General features: G+C 43.3%; 4 protein-coding genes across 8 annotated transcripts in view; 2 read left to right on the top strand and 2 right to left on the bottom strand.

The window, feature by feature from the left end:
- Positions 1-8,357, bottom strand: part of rnls (renalase, FAD-dependent amine oxidase) — a 43,491-nt gene extending 35,134 nt beyond the window's left edge. For 2 of the 3 annotated variants that reach the window (XM_048987513.1, XM_048987510.1), the window contains exon 1: positions 5,407-5,904. In XM_048987513.1, coding sequence (XP_048843470.1) covers positions 5,407-5,539 — 133 coding nt within the window. In that variant the 5' untranslated portion in view covers positions 5,540-5,904. Of the gene's footprint in view, positions 1-5,406; positions 5,905-8,346 lie in introns of those variants that run through there. The other variant, XM_048987508.1, reaches the window with a different exon arrangement.
- Positions 1-15,164, top strand: part of a1cf (apobec1 complementation factor) — a 196,629-nt gene extending 181,465 nt beyond the window's left edge. For all 3 annotated transcript variants that reach the window (XM_048987489.1, XM_048987490.1, XM_048987488.1), the window contains exon 11: positions 15,105-15,164. In XM_048987489.1, coding sequence (XP_048843446.1) covers positions 15,105-15,149 — 45 coding nt within the window. In that variant the 3' untranslated portion in view covers positions 15,150-15,164. The remainder of the gene's footprint in view (positions 1-15,104) is intronic.
- Positions 110-13,303, top strand: lipf (lipase, gastric). The gene is made up of 10 exons (XM_048987496.1): positions 110-262; positions 1,038-1,149; positions 3,255-3,372; positions 8,383-8,581; positions 8,758-8,867; positions 9,099-9,235; positions 9,452-9,598; positions 9,845-9,916; positions 11,034-11,102; positions 12,089-13,303. Exons 1-10 carry the CDS (start codon positions 231-233, stop codon positions 12,320-12,322), a joined length of 1,230 nt encoding a protein of 409 aa, XP_048843453.1. The 5' UTR covers positions 110-230; the 3' UTR covers positions 12,323-13,303.
- Positions 13,433-16,772, bottom strand: ankrd22 (ankyrin repeat domain 22). Its single transcript, XM_048987516.1, has 6 exons — positions 16,551-16,772; positions 15,503-15,694; positions 14,896-15,003; positions 14,372-14,449; positions 14,100-14,198; positions 13,433-14,008 (listed from the first exon to the last, which is right to left on the bottom strand). The coding sequence occupies exons 1-6, from the start codon at positions 16,569-16,571 to the stop codon at positions 13,931-13,933; spliced, it is 576 nt and encodes a 191-aa protein (XP_048843473.1). The 5' UTR covers positions 16,572-16,772; the 3' UTR covers positions 13,433-13,930.
- Between the last annotated feature and the right edge of the window lie 99 nt (positions 16,773-16,871).

Genomic DNA, 16,871 nt, shown 5'->3' with positions numbered 1-16,871 from the left:
GCAGACCCTCTGCTGCTCTTGATTACAGAAGGCCAGCACACGGCGACCACGCGCCGGCGGGTGGGCGGGGCCCCTCGCATCACGCGACACACACGTCACCCGGCTTGTTCCTGTGGCTGGACGATAAATGAAAATCGGACCAGCAAGCGGAGGCGGCTGTGGTTGTCACGCCGAAAAACTGCTTCCGACTTTGGTTATTTTTATTTATTTATTTTTTAGGTATTACGTGCATGTTTATTTTAATTACGCTTCTGCATCAAAGGTACCAGAACCCGACTTTACTTTCATCCCGAGATGTTACGTTTATTATAATTACTAGGCTATTTCAGTGTAGTCTGAGTGTTTACTTTGGCCTCCCTAGTAGCGAGCGTCTTGTACTAATAAGTAATTAATAAAAAACAATTCAAATAACTGCCATAGAATTCCGACAGAATGGCTAGTAGCTTGTACGATGATGGTTGAAGTACCTGAAATAATTAGTTTTGTTGTCTATTGCGAACAATCTGTTGTGTATCGCAACGTTAAATTAACATATGTAAACATGTTTGTATATTGCTTTTTAAATATGAGCTGTTGATCTTTTCTATGACTCCTGTGTATTGTGACTGAAGGTAATCAATTATGTCATATAACCAATGGTTCAGCTTTACCGGAAATTAGTTATTTCAATCAGATCCATTTTGTGAACAAATTAGCTGAAATTTTAATTTTGATAATTATGGCTGACCGTACTCCTACTGCCGTATTAACTACTTTACACTTCTGTATTAACTCTGGTTTCATGTGCTTATTACAGGTAAGTTTATGGTTGCTTCTGCAAGTTACTTTGCCAGTGAAATGTAAATTCTCAATGAAATGCACGTCATAGTACCCAGGGTATCTCTGACCATCCCGGGGATGCCTCTAGGCTCTCCGTCGCCTCACATCAAGGTCTGTTCACGTTTGCACAAGTGGATGAGTGGATTTTTATTTGCTCCTGTTTGCAATGGAAGTGCTTTTGCAGGAATCGTCTTAATGTCGTTTCTGACCCCTTGCAGAACTGAGATGGCTTGGTTACTGCCATTCGTGGCTCTTCTCATACAAGGGGCAGTCCAGTGTAAGCCAACATCATGGAGAAACACAGTGGACCCAGAAGTCAACATGAACATTGTAAGTAAGCTTAGAAAGTGGCAGTCAGTCAGACTGCAGGAATGAGAAACTTAGGAGCAGACGCTGTCGATAGGCATAACAATTCATTTATTCTAATTGATATATCAGTTGTGAAGGCCACAATATATATTCGATTAACAAATATCGATTCATATAATTAAACCATAGTGATGTGCCAAAACGCTGCCTAGAAAGAGAAATCTGTGAAAATCTCTCAGACAAAGCTGTCTAGAGACTCACCTTAGTACAGAGCCTTACATTATAGGGAGCCCTATGTTTTATGTAGTTCAGTGCACCTATATGTTCCTACGTTTCGAGAGGGTAAGAGATACCAATCCACGAATATTTAAGTAAACGTTTATCGTTAAATCAATTGCATTCCACTAAAATCAGCTTATGTTTCACTGTATTCAAAATATCGATCATATATATATATAACTGAATCAAATTGCATCGCAGCAATGTTTCAAGTATCGCCAGATATCGAATCTCTGCCTTGCAAAATCAAATTGAATCGCGGAGAAGCTTACAATAGATGTATAACCCCTACTATTGAATCTTTGCTGCCCTTCATATTCAAATTGGCTCCATCTTTGAAAGGTGATTCCTGTTTAATTCCCTGCTTCCTTCAACTCTGGGCCTGTGCTGTAGGGTTTTGTAATTGGGACGGCATTTGGAACATAAATCTGCGTGGGCAGTTCTGCTTTTTTGGCCTGCTTCTCACTCTTTGTCCTCTATCCCATGACACACCATAGGGTGAGGAAATGAACTGTATGACTACTGGAAAAAGAAAAAGCTTAATAATTAACCCAGTAAGAAATTACTCGAATTTTGTGAGGCCTGTTTCAATCTGAAAGCATTTTTAAACAAATGCTTATTAAATTGCTTGATTTTTACAAAGTAACTATTTATTTAATGGGTTATGGGTTTTCTAGATGTTATCTAATGTTAGTATGTTTTATTCTTTCATTTTATTATCTGACTGTTCTAATTCCAGCACATTTGCGTACAAAGGGCGTGAATGTTTTCACATGCCGATTTTTTATTTATTTATTTAATTTTTTTTTTGGGGGGAGGCACAAACGATAATGTCGGTCTGCTCCAAGGTTCCCGTGAGCTATTGGGCCATTTCTTATCGCGATCTTGTCTCTGCCTCCATCTGGCATTGTTTCTCTTACTGTTTAATTTTTCCTTCCGCCCCAAAAATCTTCCCCAAAAAAAAAAAGAATACTCTGCTGATAAATAATAGATTGAACAATGCCACAGAAAAAAAAACACTCTTCTAATTTGCATGCATATATACAAGGATTGCTTCTCTGTCTCCGAACTGTGAATTCTGCTCCATGCGGGTCCACTGAGATCCTCACAGTGAGGTTGTGTAACATTAATGTATTCGAGTCTTCCCTCGGCCATTCAGATGAGGCTGAGAAAGCAGCGTTGGGCTTATCCTTAAGTGGCCGAGAGTAAAACGAACCAGCGGAGACCCGCGGGGAGCGGGAGATTGCGGCGCCTTTAATTATGCATGGATAGATTGCAATGGCAAGGCTGGATCCAACAAGCTCACGCGTTTTGCTTTGAAGTTTCTGATTAGAATTTATATCATATCTGCGACTGGAGCGGTGCGACTGTACGCTCTGGAGGAATTGTATTCTAGAAACGGCAAGCTGTTAATGATTTTGTGGGTGAACGTTGGCAGAAGCAACGCTAGTTGTTTTTGGATATATGCGTTTGACATTAGCTGCATTCCTGCTTGTGATTCAGGTGGCTGGTGTCGATAACTGCCTTTACATTAGAAGTACGTGAACAGATGTACAAATAACACTCAGCTGAAGTCATGAACGTGGATATAAGCTACGTCCTAATGATAAGTCCCTTGATATTTGTGCTTTTCTGCCTCTTGGGATTTACCTTGAACCTGATTGGCTGGGATCGACTTCTACCTGCCACTAGTGGGTCTCGCAGTCAGTGTGCTGGGGCTGGTTGGATGGCGGGAAAACGGATCCCCATCCTCATTTTGCCAGCAGTGTCACTCGGCTCAGTCTTCAGATGGATCATGGCAGCATTTCCTGTCTCCACCACGCCCCCCCCCCCCCCCCCCCCCACAGAGTGAGCTCGTATCTTTTTGGGGCTACCCGGCGGAGGAGCACGAGGTGGTCACCGAAGATGGCTACATCCTGAGTGTCAACAGGATCCCCCACGGTGTGAAAAGCAAGCCGGTGGAAGGTGAGTAAGGATCTGTCCGCACGTCCGCCGGATTGCTGCTGATCCTCTGTATTACCTCTTTCAAAAATTGCCTTTACAAAGTCTTTGCCCACTGTGTTGGGTTAGGGCCAGCATGTACCCTAATGGTCATGGACTAGTAGGACATGGAATTGGAGAAGGCCTCGCCTTCAAAATTATATTCATATTCTAGGTGTGTGGCAGATCAGGGTACTATACACGTCACATGCAATAAACTTGCGCAGTAGTCAAATACAATAACACATACAGCACCATGTGTAGCTCGTATACGGTGTATTACGGTAGTACCATTAGTAGGGAAGCTGTACTGTACAGGTGAGGCTGAGCTTTGGTCGTTCCACTGTCTGGTTTCCCTGTCTCTGCCAGACTTGCTGACCTGAAAAGAGGCTGTGTCCTTTAAAAGTTTTATTTCGGGAAACGCTTCCCTTGCATCACCCAGCCCTTTGGCTAATTTTTCTCGCTCCTCATCTTAATCTTTTGTACATTTTTGAGACTTAATTACCCGTCATCTGTGAGTCATTGAGCTGCCCCCCCCCCCCCCCCCCCAAAAAAAAAAAAATTCCTCAAAAATCTGTAATAAAAGGCTTCAATATAAAGGTCTCGTGACACGAGGCTTAATATGTTGTGTTCAACGTAGAAAAGAGTCGTTTCCCAAAATATACATGTGTATTTATACACAGGCGTACCTCTGGTTATGTAATATGTGACTTACATAATATAGGACTTGCTAACTTAAAGGTTAGTAGTGGAAACGAGTTATGGAAAAGGAGTTATGAAAATTTTGCATGAGTCATGCATGTTACGGGTACTGTTGCCTTGCGGTGATCACGTGGTACGTTCCCTTTCCCTTACCGAGCCGTCAGTCGTGCCTTGTACTCACAACCAATCACTTGCGAAAAGAATTAAGTCTTTCTGAAACAATTTGTTTTTGTGACTTTGACGATACTGTACTGTAATGGCATGGTGGGTTACAACCCTATGGCGGTGACTGGAAGGTCACCGGTTCAAATCCCAGTCTCGTTCTATGTTAAATTGGATGCTTTGGATAAAAGCATATGCTACATACATGAATCTAAATACAGGTGGGATGCTAAGAGCACAAAACCAGGCACAATCATGTGAAAATTCATTAAGAGGTGGCAATGTTAAAGAATAATGGACGGGATGTATCATCAGTGGTATGTGAACTTGGTTTCGGTGTCAACGGTATATACAACTAAAGGATGCTTCCCTGTAAATGTTTCTGTACTTTCAAAGTAAACAACAACAAAGCCATTCTGCTGCTATTTACGAAATGGAAGAAAGTTATTAAAAATTGACATTTTGTATATGTTCATTGACATCTTTATGTTCTGTTCAGTACGATACACAATTATGTATAGGCTATAGGGGGGGTGGGCAGCCTTATCCAGAAAGGGTTGTAATTTATTTAAGTTTTTGCTGCAATCCCCTAATTAGCTTACTAATTAGAGAACTGACTGCCTGAAGAGTCCTCACGCCTGGGTTTGAACAGCTGACCTAAAGGTTACCCCAAAAACCTGCACACACACCGGCATGTGATAAATGGGGTGGGATACATTTCTCATCATGTCTGCAGCAGAATACATTACCTGAGTTCTGTCTGAATTTCTGTGTGGATCGGACTGTCCCTTCTGTTAATGTCAAAGAAACGGTCCAGATAGTGTCTTGGAAGCAACTGAACAGCACACAGTATTTTTGGTTTAAGTGGTTACAGACCTGAAGATTGTTGGTTTGAGTCCCTGGGTTGGTTCAAATGGCACAGGTTTCATCCTCGGAGTGTGTCCCCAGCCCTGTTGTCTAAACATTAAGCGCTTTTTTTTTTTTTTTTTTTTTTTTTCTTTTCCTTTTCCATTGTAGTCTGGAAATTTGCTGTGTTTTGTCCCTGGCTCAGCTGCAGCCAGCAAATGATAGCTGACGTCATATGGCCGGGATTGGGATGGTGTCGGCTGTGGTTTTAGTTTGAATCTATTAAAGCGAGTCAATAGCATGCCTTACCTCGCCGGCCAGGGCTTGCACTTCTGTCTGGCATCGCGACATCCTCCTCCGTCTGTCGAATGAAATATTCACAGCTGGTGAGCGAGGGCCCGGTGTGTGACCCTCCCAAAGGGAACAGCTCGGAACAGGGCATCGTTCCATCCACCTGTTGGCGTAAATAATGCAGCCTGCGCTAAGGCCTCGCCTTTGAGTATTTAGATAGGGTGCATTGTGTTCGTTTTTGTGACGGCCTTTTGAATAAGAGGAAGTGTGGAGAAAGGTACAGCCTGAACCCCAGTCCGCACAGGAAAAATAACACGCGCTGGAGGTGTCCGGTCCTTCGCCGAAAGAGACCTGCCGCTGGTTTTAAGAGTCGAGAACTGATGAATTTATTACTGCGTTATTCTACCACCGTAGGCTATAGCTCGCAGGCATTTACAAAGAGAGAAAAGGAGCAATGAAATTTTAAACAAAACTGCCTTTTTCCCTCTTGCTGTTTTTTAGGTGGGCCAACAAACTTTTACCAGATACGGGCTTTAATTATTTAACTCTCCTTAATGAGCCCCACCCATGTGGCGAAATGCAGCCTGTCGAGTTTGTCCCAGCAGCCTCAGTGCCCCCCCTCCCCCCCCGAACTCCCCATTCGCAATCAGCCAGCTCCTCCTCAGCCATCCCTTCTGAAAGAATACTGTTTGTACAATTGGGGCGTGGAGGCGAAGACAGCATTTTGTCACACCATAAGGAGCCCGCCCACGAGCCCCCACCGTCCTAATGCTACATTAATCACTGTTCTTGCCACAGAGGGGGAGGTCCTGAGATGTAGATGACGAATGTCTGACAGACAGGGGCGGGGCCTCAGGGGCAGCTGAAATCTGATTGGCCTGCTCAGGACCCCTTCCCCTGTCACTCGCCAACTGAAAACGTATCGTTAGCTAATGCTAAGTTTGGGGCACTGTGTGTGAATTACAGTCCCTCTTATGCTCTTCCCACCTTAAAAAAAAAAAAAAACATAGAATTGCCCCTTCTGATAGCCAATGGGTGCCACTGGACCCCTATTGCCCTGAGCTACTGCCTGCAAATGTGTGGCTGGCCGGCCTCCCCGTGAGGGGGGGGGGGGGGGTTGGTATCCCTGCTCCGGGACGTACAGGCTCCCTTTGTGGCTTTAGTCTACCGGTGTGTGGTTTCCTCCTCGTCGCTGCCCCCCATGTCTCATTGATGAGCAGTGCGGTGTGATTTCCAGAGCACACATAATCCCGTCGGCACAAGCCGTACAGAGCAAAACAAATTTGGTGTCTGTAAATCTCCCTCGCCCCCCCCCACTGTAACGCTTAGTGTAATGCTGAATATGAATACATTCTGCCGATACAAATCGCTGTGTGGGTGGATTCACAGCCCCTCTGGCTAATGTCGGCCTTATGCTGTTTTCGTTTTTATTTTTAATTTTTGTCCCCCCCCCCCCATCTCATTAAATTAATGAGGAGATGAATGCTGTGCACTTCAGCTGACCTTACTGAGCTTTAAAAAACGCGTTTGCTCAAAATGTAAATCGAGCTCCGAGTGGATGCTGAGATTGTCATTATGAACACCACGTCGGGCCATAAGGTTTTGTTTGAAAGTCATTTATTTGCACCTCCCTGCACCTCCTCCCTGCCCCCTCCACCGCTGCTGTTGGGCGTCCCAGGACAGTCCATGAAAGCGACGAGTAAACCTCGATGATATATTCATATTTCCCATAAATAAGTGAACCGCCTCTCAAGCTGTGTGCCTCACTCGGCGTCCTGCGTGTGTGTCTGCTACGTTCCTTGGTGAGTTCCCTCCGTGCGATGGGCTTGGCACTGGAACAGCATCTCATTCTGCCATGCCCCATTTTAATTCCCCCTCCCCCCCCCCCCTTAAATTGTGGGGGATTGATTCTGAGGTTTCTCAGACTAGCGAAGGACTCCGTAACTTTGCCACAGATGTCCACTATCGATTTCCGTGGATCTGCCGGGGAAGGGCTCCGATTTACGGCCATGTGACGGTGCACCGCCAATTCCCTTCGCCCACGGCACCGTCTTCGTACGGCCTAATCCTGTTTTACGCTTAACTGTCTTAATTTCCACATGTAAAGAGAGACTTCTGTGTCAGTCATTCTCCCCTTTCATGATTATTATTTTTAAAGTGCTTATCCAGTGAAGCTTGTGCTCTGCCCAGTGAGATTTTGATGGGTTTTTACTGGTCAATGTGGAGTTGTCGGTTTTGTGGGGTCCCAGCATCCTGCAAACCATCATCGCACTGACAGGCAGCCTAGGGGTGGGTGGTGGTGGTGGTGGTGGTGGGGGGGGAGTATGACTTTCTGGGGGGAGGGTCACGGCCTCAAACCCATTATGTCTCAACACGAACTTGTGATTCATTCTGCAACGGGGTGAACGATTGACTCCCCCAGCGGTTACATAAAGCGTAAAATCTGTCTCACTTTTCTCGTTCTGCAAGGTAGGGTTTGAGTGGCTATGGCGTGTATGCATGTGTCGGGGGGGGTGGGGGGGGCTTGTGAAAGAATGGCTGGTATGAAGTAAAACAATCCTATCAGCTATGGGACTGTTTGTACTACTGAAAAGACCAACGCATCCTGTTTCTGACAGATCTCAGCGATAAGAGTCCCAAAAAAAGAAAACGAAAGAGTGTGAGGAGCTCTCTTGAGGATTGCTGGTCTGAGGTTGCCATCACACAGTAAATGTGCTCCCCCTGGTGGTATTAATTCATTCTAACTCACACTTTTCAAAAAAAAGCTCTTCCTCACAATGCGCGGGGAAGTTGTCTTTCTTATGGGATTCTCAGTGGTGGTGGAGCACAGTGCACTTTACCCAAGTTGAAGATGTAATTGGGAACCTTTTTTTTTTTTTTTTTTTAAATTAATCGAGCCTGCAGATGGGTTCATGGATGGGTTGGCCTTAGGTGTAGGGCATTGACGAAGTCACTGACTTGCTGTAACGTCTGCGGTCCTTGTCATTTTGGCAGGCCCTCGCCCAGTGGTGTTCCTACAGCATGGGCTGCTGGCAGCCGGAAGTAACTGGGTGACCAACCAGCCCGATAACAGCCTGGGCTTCTTCCTTGCCGACGCCGGTTATGACGTGTGGATCGGGAACAGTCGCGGGAACACCTGGTCCAGAAGCCACATCAGACTCAGCCCAGACCTGGACGAGTACTGGAAGTTCAGGTAGTGTGGTTCTTCTGCAGAATCTTAACCTGCTCTAGTGAAATAACCAGCTATGAGTAGAGGTATTATTGAAGAGCATATTTCCAAAATGGGGGGGGAAAGTTAATTGGAAATGTGTAAACAAGTATACATGAATTTAACTGGAGGCCCATGTTTTTTTTTTTTTTATTTTTTAGCTTTGATGAGATGGCCAAGAAGGACCTTCCAGCAGTGGTGAATTTCATCATAAAGACCACTGGCCAGGAGCAGATCTTCTGTGTGAGTCATTCCCAGGGCACCACCATTGGTAAGACTCGCCTGTGTAGTCGTTAGATAGATGATAATCCCAGCATCTTTAGCCTTCTTGCTCCTCAGTGGGCCAAAGAACTTCCAGAGACCCAACACAAACCATTATCTTTTTGTGTCTTGGACAACACGCAGCTAGAAGACCGTCCCAGACTGCTAATGCGTGGCAGATGTTGTATGTTGTTCTTGGATTCATGTTTGAATGTGTCCCAATTCTTTTCTTTCTTCCTAGCCATCATTGCATTTTCCACCATGCCTGAACTAGCGAGCAGAATCAAGATGTTCTTCGCTCTGGCCCCAGTAGCCACAGTGAAATACGCACAAAGCCCATTGGTCAAGTTGTCCATTTTGCCTGATTTCCTTGTTTGGGTGAGTGCCATCAGCTGTTTGTTGGCTTGAATGTTGGCCGCAGGCTTTTCTCCTGTTTGGGAATTAATCTGTGACAATACATTAATTAGAATAACATGGAGTAGCCTATCTAAAAGCTGATGGTTTGAAGTGCTAGGAGCAGATGCTATGGCACAGTTATTCACTTTTGGTCCTATGTTGAACTGGCAATCTAAAACCCTTCATCTTAATCCACAGGACTTTTTCGGAAGGAAGGACTTTCTTCCACAGAATGAGATTATCAAATGGTTTGCCACCAAGCTGTGTAGCCGGAAACACATTTCCGCCCTGTGTGGAAATATCTTCTTCGTTCTTTGTGGTTTTGATGAGAAGAACCTGAATATGGTACATCCCGTCTTTCTATCATTAATCCTCATGGTTGACACCATTTTTCCTTAATTGCACTGTCCATTTGGTCTCCATATCTGGACTGTATTTGCGAGGAGGGGACACCAATGATAGATACACTATATATTTTTTTTCTCCTATCCTATAAATGGCAGTCGTTAGATGCCTATGTGAGAATGTTTGGCTAAAAGCACCTCAATTATGCCCTAAGCTACTAATCTTCACTTTTGTCCCATTCTCCAGACCCGTATCCCTGTGTACACCACCCACTGCCCAGCTGGGACGTCTGTACAGAACATGGTCCACTGGTCGCAGGTACTGGAAACCAAAATCTCACCTGATCAGATGGATGCATGGAAGGGATGGCAATTATAGGACCTATGTGTGCGTGTATCATTGACCTAAGCACTGCCGTTTTCAATCAAATCCACTATGCATATGTTCTAGAATTAATATATACAGGTGCCCCTCGACCAATGATGGGGTTAGGTTCCAATGAACCCATTATACTCGCAAATGGAAAATATCGTCGAAAGTCGAATATGATAAATAATCAAATACCTACTATCACCGAATATGATAAATTATTACTATAACCAACTAAATGCCAGCAATTTAAAAGTAAATGAGTTTATTTGGTTAAACACAGAAAAGACACCATTCTACAGTCGCTACAGAGACTGGAAGCGCGACTTCCTGGATGCTGCCATCGCCCGGCATCGTGCGGCATGTCGTTAGCCCGGGAACAGATCGAAAATCAAAGTTGACTACTGAATGTTCATCGCTGTCGTAAATCGAACCCTTGTTAAACGAGGAGCATCTGTACATGGAGGGGAAAATACTGGGGTCGGAGATTTTTTAGGAGAAAGAAATGGCAGGGCAGTGTATGATTTAAGACAAAGTAAGACATCACTGTAATGAGGCAGCCCAAACTGCTCACCTCCCGAGCGCATTGCTGGGATTAAGTTCACAGCTGCAGCCCAATTTATTAATCAGCCTTGTGGGCCCAGTTTCCACAGCGCTCACACGCTAAAGCCTGAGACCAGAGCCTTTGATCTCCCCTCCCCCTCACTTGAGCCGTCACTGCTGTGAAGCAAGCTGGGGACGGACCCCTATTTCACGCGACCCCTGAAGAAGGCCGCCGTCATCAATGCACTTTCGCTTTGTGATGCGGCGGATGCCTGTTTATTGGAAAACCGAAACTACGAATCATTGTTTTAAGCGAGCTAATCCGCCCCCATCGTTTCTGTAAATACAGGCGCTAATGAAACCGAACCAGCAATGTTTAACAATCTGCTGTGTGAGTGTGTGTGGGCGGGGTCACGGCCAGATTCTGGATTTGTGCATCAAAACCGTTGTGGCGACTTGGGAGCCTATCACAAGAAGCAGTAATGTATTTTTTTTTTTATTTTATTTAAATTTCCTGCCCCAGGCTGTGCGTCATGGGAAGCTGATGGCCTATGATTATGGGAGATCTGGAAATATGGCTCATTACAATCAGGTAAGGCTCGCATGAGGCTGTTCATAGTCTTCCTTCTATATGAGATTTTATCTGTGCTGCATTCAGATCAGTGATGGATTAAACCTCACTGTCCATAGTCTAGGCCGGTGCCTCTGTCTAATGCGATTTTCGCCTTACACCACTGGAATCTCTTATTGTATATTGGGGGTTTAAGTGGGACACCATCATCCTTCTATTAGTGCTCTTACCAGGATGTATCTATTTGGCAGATGCATTTAAGCAAAACGGCTTCTAATTTTAAAACACTATACTCGTTTATATACCGTTCTCAGCTGTGAGAAGGTATTTTAACCCGAGCCGCTCTGGTGAACAGGCCTTAGCTTGTTCTTCAGGCCGGGTCGCATAACCAGTCCAATACCTGGTCAACACGGGCCTCTTTCCTCCTGACTCAGATCCAGAACCCCAATTTCTAGTATAAACTGCACCTCTCAGCCTGTTAATATGGTCGAGTTCACCTGCTGTGGACTGTTGCATTATCTTTTTGATTGGAAGTTGCTTTTCTCTATAGTGACTATAAATTTGCAGGTATTAGAACATCAGCACCCCCCCCCCCCAAGTGTTTATAATTGTAGTCTTTCATGTTGGAAACCGGGTCTCAGCTCTTTAATATAGAGATGTATGCTATATCTTATCAGTATTGGCTGATAATCATTGAAAATCAAGATAGACATCGTTCAGATGGCAGCAACAGAACTAAAGATACAGCTAATAAAATAAGGGGATGATGTCATTGGGCGATCAGCCACTTTCTGAAGTAGAGGACGTGGGATTTTGTCACTCATTCACCGCTTATCAGTACCGGCTTGAGAGATGTTTATAATTCATTATTAAATCGTTAGGCAAGTGGCTTAGAGGTTAGCTGTTTATCGGTATTGGTGTCATCTATATTACACAAAATTATCTGTAATGTTTTTCAACGTTGGTGAATCACTACTTTTCTAAAGAGTCTCCATCCTGCCTTGCAGACGACCCCACCTCTGTACAACGTCCAGGACTTAAAAGTGCCCACAGCAGTGTGGTACGGAGGCCAGGACATGCTGGCTGACCCTAAAGACGTGGCCTTGCTACTCCCTCAGATCCCCAACCTCGTTTACCAGAAGCGAATCCAGCACTGGGAGCACCTGGACTTCATCTGGGGTCTGGACGCCCCCCAGGAGATGTTCGGCGACATGCTGAAGCTGATGAGGCAGCAGGCATGAGCCGCCTGATTCTGGTCGGCACAGCCGATCGTGACTAGCGTCTATTCAATTCGATTTTTATTTTTTCTAAAATCAAGTTCAGAGTTCAGCCCGAAAGCAGTGCTGTGAAATGCTGTGCAATGTGGTTTGGGAATGCGGCACAGAGTGTGAACTAACAGCAGCGTGCCACCATACCTGGTGACTGAAGTCGGCCCTCAAACTTTGGTCGCCACAGGATTTGTGTTTTTTTTTTTTTTTTAAGCTACCAAAGTTTCATTTCAATCCCCCTGTTCGCTTTGTTTTCTGACCAAAAACTTGCACGTTATAAACAAGTTTAGTGGAGCAGTCCCTAGCAGTCACAGAAAGGCGATTGGATATTCATCTCTTAAGTGGTTTTAACTCCAATCCACTGGATTCATTTCATGGCAGGAATATTTCTTTGTATCGTTTGACCTTTTAGACCTTTTATACTAACTGTCAAATTTTCTTCCGTAAGTGCATTGTTCTTCATGCTGTGTTTCCCTCCCCTACTGGGGGGTGTGTGGCTTTTTTCATTTTCTTTTTTTTTTTTGCATTTTCACTTTGGTGTTAACACCCTCTCACCGTTTGAATCATTACGATTAACTGGGGGTGACAATTCAACACATAATGTCATCACTTCACACCCCCAGGGCTGTGGGTGAAAACCAGTCTGCAATCCTCCCTCCCTCAGCCGAAGTACATACAGTTCTGCCTTAAGATCACCTATGTGCCTGATAATGTACGCCCCCTGGTGGACTGACTCCCTACTGGAGGTGTGCCCTGCCTTATGGTGCTGCATTGTTACAGTGCAGATGATAAATCACTGGAAAAATAACAGATGGATGTTTAGTCATTCTAGGACGCAGTGTGGTTGACTAGTATTTCTCACCAAAGCCTTCTGCCTTGAACATTATGGTTTCTGTTTAATTCATTTCATGTAGTTGAGACACAGCAACTGTAAATAAAACTGACTGAACTGTGGTCCTGAATTAAACTGTATGACTATAAAAGCCCAGCAGTATAAGATTCTTTTGGTTTCCACTGTACCAAGCAATGCTTCCTGCCACAGGACATTTATGTACCACAATATTACTAAACTGCTACCAGATGCTGCCATTGCAGATAAGGCTTGAGTGTTTCAGTTTTATTTTTTAACTTCATTGGTCACAAGTTGAAAATAAACCCCTTTTTGAATTTGACACCTGCACATAACATTACATGAATACAGAATAGGCACAGTCGCAGGCATATCACATGGAAAGAAAAAAAAAGTTTCATATTTGACACATTTGAAATAAGCTGTGGATCATTCTCAAGCTTTCACTGAATAGGAAAGGCATAGAAACTGCAAAATAATGTGCTGTCTGATAGCAACTGGACATGTGTAACAGTTGGCAAAAAAATGGTGTTAAAACTTTAGAACAGTGACACAAGCCTTTTTCCAAGACATATGCCAAGCAAAATATCACAAACAAAGCTGGTTTGGTAATGCAACCACTAACGACTACATCAGAGGGAATGTTCGCCCTGTGGTTCACAAACAGCAAATGTGAGCTTTTCGTGACAGCTTGATAGGACAGACTTACCGATTTATAGCATGTTTATCATTCAATATGATTTTTTCAGCATTTGTATAATCTTTATAAATTTCAGTCTCTTGGCAATATCCAGTGGAGTCTCATTATCCTGAAATAAAAATTATTTGATGACAGTGGACATTAACAAACATTGTATTCCAGTATTGTACTTGAGAGGGAAAAAAAACTGATGAGCTTACCTGGTTTCTTATTGAAGGATCAGCATTTTTCTGCAGTAACAATGGAATAAGGCGGTCACTTTTTCTCTGACAGGCATAATGAAGTCCAGTGTTTCCTTTCTGCAAAGTGCAAAAAAAGCCAACAATTTGGGCACGTTGCCAAAATACCTTATTCTCGTTTTAGCTTCCGTACTAAATTCTGCAGAATATGTGCTCTCTTTTCACCTTGTGTACCTTTGAGTACAACGGTGACGCACAAACCATATTGTGTAAAATGAAAATGATATACTTACGCAATCTACGCCATTAATGTCCACATTCGTGTTTAAAATCACCTTCATCAGAGTCGCATTCTTGTTGCGCTTTTCCATCTGTTTAAAAGCAGTTTTAAGGAGGCTATATGTCATACGATACTGAACTAAATATTTTACCAATTGCATATCTTGATTATTGTGTATTAGCAAATGGTAGTGACAGCCAAATGACGTTTTGATCCAACTAGATGGCGCTCTTGATTTGCATTTGGGTATGCTTTTTTTGAATAAAGAGCTCCATCTAGTGGTGTCACGAAATACAGCAAACGGTTCATGAAGCTTCATTTGGCCATCACTAGCAAATGGTAAACCCTACACACAGATTTTGTCACCCAGAAACCTGGGTCACCCAGACTTTACATGTACTGCCTTAAACCACTGAAGCCATTATTTTCTATTCACATTTGCTACATGTATTCTAATGTTACATCCTTTTATAAAAAACTATACGTTTTTTTTTTCTTTTTTTAAACATTACAGGCAGAACAGTTACGCGTCCGTACCATTATGAGGTATCCAATCAGCATGACGGGCATCAGGATTACAATTATCAAATAATCCAAGAACGAAAATGTGTGCCGAGCAGCATAGTGCAAACATGTCCTCTGCTTCTGCAGATAGAACAGAGGCATAGCAGGACGTTTATTACTTAAAATGCACTATAACATTGAACACTGCATTAAATAAAACAGCATCAGCATAAAACTCATACAACATCCATCATGCTGACAAGCTATTGTGCACAATTACACGTTAGCACTGTGTTTATTTTCAGTTACAAATATGGCTTACTTTTTGGTACCATGGTCACCATGGTCAGCTTAGTTTTGCGCTTCATACAAAGAACAATAAAATTTACAGTAAATGTTTTTTAGCAGATATGTTGTAGTCTAAACAGATGAGCGTCCAGTATCGGCCTGCATTCCGCATTATCTAGAAGTAGACATGGTTTTAACCATAGATCTCTGATACCAGCACAAACCAAACTACTTCATAGTATATTCAAGAGACCTCCCACTCAACTAATGACACAGTTCATGCAACTCGTATGTTTCAAAGGCACAGTGTGTTGATTTCAAACATCAGACATTCAGCCCTTTTGCGCCATACCTTGTTTCGTATTTCCACATCTGCATTTTGATCAAGAAGATATTTGACCATCTTGACATTTCCTCGTTTGCAGGCAGCGATGATGGGTGTATCTCCAAACAAGTCATCTTGAACATTTAAATTCCTGGGATCTGCGTTCATCAGTTGGGCAACTCTATGGATGTCATCCTCATACGCAGCTTGGCACATCGGCTGAAGTCAACACAAACGCAAATAGTCAGTAAATGCGATTTTCACACCAAAACGAAAAAGATATCCATCCATCCATTTTCCATCCCCACTTGTTCTATGTAGGGCACTGGCTTAGAGCCTATCCCGTAAGCTATGGGCACAAGACAAAGAATAACACAGAATCCATCACATAATAAGAAAAAGATCATATCACTGAGATATTTTCCTTATGTTTGCATAGGCTGCAAACATTTTTTAACTCTTTTTAAAAAAAAATTTCCAGATATGAGCAAAAGAAAAGAAGGATAAGAGTTTTTTTAAAAGCTGCCTAACCAGTCTGGTTACACATGTGACTATCAGATATGTCTATGTCCACATACTGTCTGCACAAAAAATTCTAACACTATATGTCTTAATTATTCTAAATTACATTTTCCTAATACAATACTATGTACATTTGGGTCACAACAACATGACTGTACATTATAGTAAAATTAGGTAATATAATCATTTGTGTATGGCTAATTGGCCACAGATGCTCAGCGCTAGCTTTCAAAAATAGTTTAAATTTTATTTTTAATTAATTTCAGTTTTAATTAGCTTTTCTTAATGAGTGAAAGCTGGTGACCATTCCTGATATAACCTAATTCAATAATGTGTTGCCAACATCTTTAAACGGAATCAATTACTTTTAACGTTGTCGCAGTACGACAAAATAATCTGAACAATATCAAGTCGTACTGAAATGTGTTTTGAATACAGGCCTAGTTAATTTGGATAGGTGCCTATAGTTATATTGTAGGGAAACCCCGTAATCACAGCAAAGTACGTACGTTTTGTCTAACTATCCTATTAAATCATTAATATAACTCCGTACCTCTGAGTACAAAACACCCATATCTCTGCAGCTCTTCCTCTGGTCAGGGTCGGTTGTCCGTTCACTAGCTATGTGCCTTTCTTATTTCGTCCCGCTGCGAGCAGCTGTAAATTAACTGCACGCTAGTCAGTCCGCCAAACGGTTTCCGATCAGCAGCGACTGAATGAAGCTTATCTTCTGCAAAGGTATGTTTAACCAGGTACCATCTGCCCAACATGTGGCCACCAGCCTCTAGGCGACGCAATATCGGGAAGGTAAGCCGGAAGTGACGCAGGCGGCATCCATCCGCGCCAGGTAAGGCTGCACCGTGGAATGAGGTCA

The sequence above is a fragment of the Brienomyrus brachyistius genome, chromosome 20, assembly GCF_023856365.1.
Source record: "Brienomyrus brachyistius isolate T26 chromosome 20, BBRACH_0.4, whole genome shotgun sequence".
Classification (NCBI taxonomy): Eukaryota; Metazoa; Chordata; class Actinopteri; order Osteoglossiformes; family Mormyridae; genus Brienomyrus; species Brienomyrus brachyistius.
The sequence above is the reverse complement of the archived record's forward strand: the minus strand, read 5'-3'. Positions and strand labels throughout refer to the sequence as shown.

Coding starts and splice junctions, on each gene's coding strand:
- ankrd22 (XM_048987516.1), bottom strand. CDS start 16,571: ATGGGTGTTTTGTACTCAGAG. Junction 15,695..16,550: donor TGGGTGTTTTGTACTCAGAG/GTACGGAGTTAT, acceptor TGTTGACTTCAG/CCGATGTGCCAAGCTGCGTA. Junction 14,009..14,099: donor ATCCTTCAATAAGAAACCAG/GTAAGCTCATCA, acceptor TTTTTATTTCAG/GATAATGAGACTCCACTGGA.
- lipf (XM_048987496.1), top strand. CDS start 231: ATGTTTATTTTAATTACGCTTCTGCATCAAAG. Junction 8,868..9,098: donor TTCCCAGGGCACCACCATTG/GTAAGACTCGCC, acceptor CTTTCTTCCTAG/CCATCATTGCATTTTCCACC. Junction 9,917..11,033: donor ACATGGTCCACTGGTCGCAG/GTACTGGAAACC, acceptor TTCCTGCCCCAG/GCTGTGCGTCATGGGAAGCT.